Source organism: Hylaeus anthracinus, unplaced genomic scaffold (genome assembly GCF_026225885.1).
Source record: "Hylaeus anthracinus isolate JK02 unplaced genomic scaffold, UHH_iyHylAnth1.0_haploid 0, whole genome shotgun sequence".
Taxonomy (NCBI): domain Eukaryota; kingdom Metazoa; phylum Arthropoda; class Insecta; order Hymenoptera; family Colletidae; genus Hylaeus; species Hylaeus anthracinus.
The window spans coordinates 24,673,477-24,680,496 of record NW_026533254.1 but is presented as its reverse complement, the minus strand read 5'-3'; the positions used below and the strand labels follow the sequence as shown (position 1 = coordinate 24,680,496).

Below are 7,020 nucleotides of genomic sequence, written 5' to 3'. Positions count from 1 at the left end.
TTTATGATTATTTAGGCCGCAAATTACGAATCTGGTATCAGAATTGCAAAATTCAAAATGGCGGATCCAATATGGCCGACATGTATATTAAAAAGTATTAAATTATTATGAATTTTTTATGAAATAGGATTTCTAGGTTTATAGGTCAACATAGTTAGAATACATTGGCAGAAATAACAATAATAAATTAATGTTAATTTATGATGTATTAATTTATGGTTCATTAATTTATTAATTAATGGATGGTTTTCGGCCATCCGGACTACTGTACGACGTTTCGTGCGCTTGTCACACAAGAGCTCCCCCAATGCTAATTTATTCAATATTTCCATCATTTGCTGCCCTTGGATCCTCTGCCCTTCCTCTTTCGGTAGTATAGTAGCAGTATTTTCTTTTCTGCATAACACAAATCTCGAAACGTTGATCCAATATTCTCGTGCAGGGACGCGACAAAGCCTGGGTGGAGGACCCGCCCGAGAAGGTGCTATACAAGTCCCAGTACGCCGACGCAACGCAGGAAGAACAGGGCGCGGGTACTTACATCTTCATAGGGCTGTGCTGCGTATTCGTGACGGCGGTGATCGGTTGCATCTACGAGGTATGGCGAAGCGCGAGGAAGGATCGCCGCAACAGCAGAAGAGCGTCGGTGGTATCGGGGACGTCCACGGCGGCGACGTCCAGCTCTCAACGATGGCAGTCGCCGCAGTACGCGGAATCGGTAACGACTGGGGTGAAAACGGTGGGCTTCAAGAACGTGAACGAAGACGAGATGAGACCTAACGGTACGCACATGAAGCCAACGAAAGAGTACAAACCAGTGCCCAACGCGGAGTCGAAAGACTCAGTTAACGATAAAAGGGTACATATCAAAGGTAGGTTCAGTCAAGTTTGAGATTTGACTTGATGCTATAGGGGGAGGAAACGAGTCGGTGTGTTCTGGATGCGGTGCTCCTTTGTGTTCTTAACATACCTATCAGAGTCGACTAACCACTCGAGACCAGGTGGTCGTCTCTACTGCGAGTCGTGACCTTTGACTGCACCGCCATCTTCCACGTACGGCTGTTGACGAAAGTGTGGAACTCTCTTTCAGGAGTTTGTTAATTATCATCGTTTCCATTGCGTTTGTTCCTTGATACGCGACAGTGGAAACCCTCGATTTCCCCTTTGGTTAAAGATTGAATTCTTGTTTAAATTGTTTATGAAATAACGTTTGTTTCTGTCTTACAGCAGATGAGGAACCAGAGAAGAAGGAGCTCCTAGGGGTAAATACAGGCATCATCACTAAACCTCCGAAACCAAATCCATTCGTAAAGATTTTTTCTTTTTTTTATAAAAATTACATATTAAGGCCCAAGCAGCTTGCAAAAGGGACCACGACTACAATCGTTGCCCCCTAGACCAGAACTAATTTATATACTTGAACAAATTTTATAATCGAGATGACTTTGTAGACGCGCGTCCACTTTGTAAGCTCGCTTTGAAAATTTCTGCAAGACTCTGAAATAAACACGAACCACCTAACAAATGTACTGAACGTTAACTTGATTTACATACCAAGTCTTGCTGCAAGATTTCAATTAAAACGAAACAGTGCATGCAAATTTAAATTTACACATTTATACCTGGCAATGGATACAGAAAAAGAAACAATATATAAACATTTTTATTCTATCTAGCTTGTTATTGAGTGAAGAAGACTGTTGTCTAACGAAAACGATTTATAAATTTAATTAAAAAAATATATTTTGTAACGCAGACTCTTTACACGTCACATTATAAATGGTACAATAATATAGTACAAAGTGAATAATATCGAACCTAACATGCCACTAAACGATTCAACTAATTCTGTTGCAGTCTATGGAGGACCTCCAAGAGGAACCTGAACTAGAGGAATGCGAAGAAGAGGAGGCAGGCGAGGAATACGAAGACGAAGAGGACGAAGAGGACGACACGAAATTGCAGAACCAAGACGAGGAGGAGGATCAACCGAAAACAGAAATTACAGACGACAAAGATTTCGCGAAGTCGGTAAGAAAAATATCGACGAGTTACTCCTTGAATAGATAGATCCTTTCTGCGAACAATATTTATCATTAAGCCAAGATCACGCTCGATTTTATCATCGCTTTTGTTATTCAAGGACTGACTAAATTCCACGTGCAAATATACAGCGAATGTAGAATGTATTCGTACACCGATCAATTTCCCAAAACACTTTTGTGTGAAATTGTAGTTTCTTAACTTCTTTTTTTTATAATCAATGATATTTTACATATTCTCAGAAGTCTCTAAAATAGATATAGACCAGACAACATTTACTAGTTAATATAATTTGTGAAATTAACAAAAAAAAATGCGAAAAGTGGGTAAAAGTATAGAAGCAACAAGTATTTGTACGATTCTTATGACGAACAATTTACAGTAGAGTTTGTAACGTAAACACATTAGTTTATTGCTCCGTACGAATCAGAAAACATCAAATTTCCAGAAAAGTATTTTTAAAAATGGCTCCAATAGGGGAATTGAAGAAGATCCTACTTCGAATAATTAATAACTTAGTTAATTTAACGCTTAGAAGAGTTGCAATAATTATAAAATCAAAAGGAAATCTCACGAAGGAAATATTATATACTTGTGCATTAATGTAAATTTCTTTTTTCTTTAATCAAGTTATAAGAATTAAACAGTTGTGCAAATACTTGTTGCTTCAACATTTCTATCGATTAATTGTTTTTTTCTTGTTAATTTCGCAACCTACATAAATACCTATTTTTTTGTAATCTATCTATTCTAGAGATTTCCGAGAGTATGTAGAGTGTTATTGTTTATATAAAATAAGTTAATAAATTACAATTTTACACAGTTTCTTTGGAAATTGATCGGTGTACGAATACTTTCTACACCCACTGTACATAATTATACGTTGCATAAATAAATACTCGACTGTAATGTGACATCACTGTCAATCATTCTCACTATCACTCGTTCATGTTTACTTTGTCGTCTTTGTATGAGTACGTTTTCTGTTGTTATTTTTTGTTTTTTTTTTTTTGTACGATAAATATGCAATATTGATTATGTTATACAAACGGCGAATAAAATATCCTTAGGGAAAAATCAAAATTGACGCGTTGTGAGATCTTGCTCCTCGAAAATCCACGAAACACGATCTCGCGAATGAAATTCATTCGTCAGATGTAAGAGATTAGGTCGAGAAATTTCGAAAGTACGAGGCGTGGCGAACGTAATCGAAACGTGTGATACTTTCAGCCGGAAAATTCGTCTAGGATAAGTGTCGAGGGAAGCGTCGAATCGTTAAGAACCAGTCCCGAACACGATGACACGAATAGGCACGACGAAATCTAGAGGTATTGCCGTTAGAATCGAACCGAACTATGTTGGCCGCTCAGGGTCACTCCCCTCCACCGTCAGAAATTTGATTCGAGTAATAGCGGTGACCTTGAGAGGTCAAAAAGCTTGTTGCATTCGCGTTCTTTCTCTTGCTTTTTGATTTCGTTCGATTGAAAATTTTTATTGCATGGTTATATGTCAAAAGAAACAAAAAACTTAAGCAATCTTGACGAAATGAAGATATTTTTGACACATTTATTAGGTACAAAGCTTGTCAACATTATCCAAGTAGTGCAATCGAGAAATAATAAACGATTAGTGATGATACGAATAGTGCATCAATCAATATTGCATGAATCTGAAATGAATGCATCTCAACTGCACGCTGCATTAAAATTCTCCTTTTGAAAGACACCTTATTTTATAATTTCTGCATCACCTCCACCTTCTTCTTTTTTTAACAATAAAAAAGCCAATTCTATATCTTCACCCTCTTTAAAAAAGAATTTTCACCTTATTTAGGCAAACACGCACATTGTTAACAACAAACAACGATCGACAATCAAAGATACGTCTCCAGGTCGGTACGACTGAATGAATAATTTATTCTAAACAAAAATTACACACCCAAGCATTATGTCTAATTGCTGACAAACATGTAAGCCTGTATGTGTAATCTTTTAGATCCTGCGAGGCCTTTGATTCTCAATCTGCAACCAATCTATCTATCGGACGATCTGAGAACCTTTGGAAGTCCACTCAACTATCTTGGTGCACCGAAATTTCAACCGAGAAACAGGAACTCTATAGAATCAGTATTATCCCTGGACTAATCATTAATTCCCAGCGGAATAATTACACGAAATCTTTTCTACTTTCACGGACAATCAACGCTAATACAAAGGACAAGGATGAACAACCTTAATTCATTGTTACCGAGAATTTGAACAGATGTATTCAAATAAGGAAACTTTTTGAAACTGTGAGCGCACGATATACGAGAACGAATTTCTAGAATAATTGTTTTAACATAGTCTCGAAACTTGCAATGGCAAGATTATAATATTAGCGATAGATGATGCATACATTTCGAGTATGAAAATGTAGATTGAGATCATCAACGTGATTCTTTTCGTACTGAACGTCCATCGAGAGAGGTACTCGTTCACATTTCACGCGATTATCGAAAGAAAATAATAAAATTATTTCTGATACGTTTCATGGGTTTGACGTTGGATTCATTCGGACATTTCCTATACATGTTATCTACTTTAAATCATTATAATTAAAAGAATTATATTCTCTTGTTCCTGGAGCCCTCGAGAAACCCTTCCCGCCTAGTCAAAACAAAACTCATTAGTAACTAATGAGTAACACTTATAAATACGTACCATGTATTCCTCGTGCCACCTCTTCGCATATCATGTTCTCCTGATACAAAAGGTAAGTTTCGAGCCAAAATTAAAAACTATGATACCTCTTTGCACATCACGTTCTCCTGATACAAGAGGTAAGTCTCGATATCTAATTAAAAGTTATGTCACCTCTTCGCCTATCATGTTCTCCTGATACCAGGAGTAAAAATCCAGCCAGAATTTGATACATACCAAAGTTTCCTCGTGCCACCTCCTCGCATATCATGTTCTCCTGATACCAGGAGTAAAAATCCGACATTTCCCATCACAATTTTCAGAGAAGCGATTTGCAACATTGTTGAAGTTTGGAGACGAGCGATTTGCAACATTGCTGACTTTGCAAAATTGGCCAGAATTCCGAAATGTACCGAAAACTGTGCCCCTTAAATTAGGCAACTTCTGCCTACACATACGCCGGGCCGGTTGCCTGCTCGTAGGCGCAAACGTGCCACCTCTTCGCATATCATGTGCTCCTGATACCAAAATCTAAAATCGGCCAGAATTCCCAAACTTACCGAAAACTGTGCCCCTTGAATTAGGCAACCTCTGCCTACACATACGTCGGGCCGGCTGCCTGCTCGTAGGCGCAAACGTGCCACCTCTTTGCATATCATGTGCTCCTGATACCAGGAGTAAAAATCCGACATTTCCCATCACAATTTTGAGATCAGCGATTTGCAACATTGTTGAAGTTTGGAGACGAGCGATTTGCAACATTGTTGCGTTTGCAACATTGTTGAAGTTTAGAGATGAGCGATCAGCAACATTGTTGAAGTTTGGAGACGAACGATTTGCAACATTGTTGCGTTTGCAACATTGTTGAAGTTTGGAGATGAGCAATTTGCAACATTGTTGCGTTTGCAACATTGTTGAAGTTTGTAGATGAGCGATTAGCAACATTGTTGAAGTTTGGAGATGAGCGATTTGCAACATTGTTGAAGTTTCTAGAGGAGCGATTTGCAACATTGTTGACTTTGCAAAATTGGCCAGAATTCCGAAATGTACCGAAAACTGTGCCCCTTGAATTAGGCAACCTTTGTCTACACATATGTCGGGCCGGTTGCCTGCTTGTAGCCGCAAACGTGCCACCTCTTCGCATATCATGTACTCCTGATACCAAAATCCAAAATCGGCCAGGATTCTCAAACTTACCGAAAAATGAGCCCCTTGAATTAGGCAACCTCTGCTTATACATATGTCGGTCCGGTTGCCTGCTCGTAGGCGCAAACGTGCCACCTCTTCGCATATCATGTGCTCCTGATACCAAAATCCATAATCGGCCAGAATTCCCATACTTACCGAAAAATGAGACCCTTAAATTAGGCAACCTTTGCTTACACATATGTCGGGCCTGTTGCCTGCTCGTAGGTGCAAACGTGCCACATCTTCGCATATCATGTGCTCCTGATACCAAAATGTAAAATGGAACGATCTGAACATTTTTGACCAAACCAGCTTGAGCAATGACACTCATGTAAAAAGTAGTTGCTCAATTATTTGAACAGTTTATATAGGGAAAGTCATTTTTTTTTTATTTTAAAAACTCTTTATTGTTAAAACTTACATTTTGTAAATATATTCTTACAACATGTAGAGGTACCTAATAGGAACATTTGGTAATAATCATTAGATTAGATTCTAAGTGTGCTGTCATAATGTATAAAGTAATTGATTTGGACATTGTAAAAGTGATCACAGTTTTAAGTTATTTTGTAACATAAATTTGTCGATGATTTTGACTTTAAGGATCGAAATGTCAGATCCTTTCAGGAACATATCTATTGTATATGGTGGATTCAGACCTCTCGCTTTTCATTGATGCAGCATTTCTTTTCTGTACGTTTGTATGCATGGACAGTCCCAGAGAACGTGGTTTATGTCTTCCTATAGATAGAGCACGAGTAGCGCCATCGGTGGGAAGACGCCCAAGCTTGTACTGACGATAATTCGTAACAATACCATAAGATGGCGCCACCGACGCCTTTAATCAGTAATATTTTATTGAACATAATTGGATTATTAATACGATTCTGTACATTATAACACTACAATATATTACTTCGTATGTCAAAGAAATCATTTTTTTGAGTAGTTATTTAAGAGAACAATAAACATCGATCGTTTGTTATAGTGGCGCCATCGGTGGCAAAAGGCCCAAGTTTGTATTGAAAGTAGTTCCCTCAGTTGCTAGTAGATGGCGCTGTGCTAGACTATTGATATTTATTGCTCTACTAAATAAGTACTGAAAAAA

The 7,020-nt window shown here is 38.1% G+C and overlaps 2 protein-coding genes across 19 annotated transcripts in view; one reads left to right on the top strand and one right to left on the bottom strand.

Annotated features, from left to right (window-relative positions):
- LOC128893537 (axotactin) overlaps positions 1-4,573 on the top strand; it is a 21,134-nt gene extending 16,561 nt beyond the window's left edge. For 8 of the 18 annotated variants that reach the window (XM_054154601.1, XM_054154594.1, XM_054154584.1 and 5 more), the window contains 5 exons: positions 443-872; positions 1,228-1,307; positions 1,858-2,031; positions 3,877-3,934; positions 4,039-4,573. In XM_054154601.1, coding sequence (XP_054010576.1) covers positions 443-872; positions 1,228-1,307; positions 1,858-2,031; positions 3,877-3,934; positions 4,039-4,187 — 891 coding nt within the window. In that variant the 3' untranslated portion in view covers positions 4,188-4,573. Of the gene's footprint in view, positions 1-442; positions 1,308-1,857; positions 2,032-3,273; positions 3,372-3,876; positions 3,935-4,038 lie in introns of those variants that run through there. The other 10 variants (XR_008461381.1, XM_054154685.1, XM_054154652.1 and 7 more) reach the window with 10 other exon arrangements.
- The window catches only part of LOC128893903 (uncharacterized), a 380,105-nt gene that overhangs the window by 341,832 nt on the left and 31,253 nt on the right, over positions 1-7,020 (bottom strand). The gene's annotated exons all lie outside the window — the stretch shown is intronic.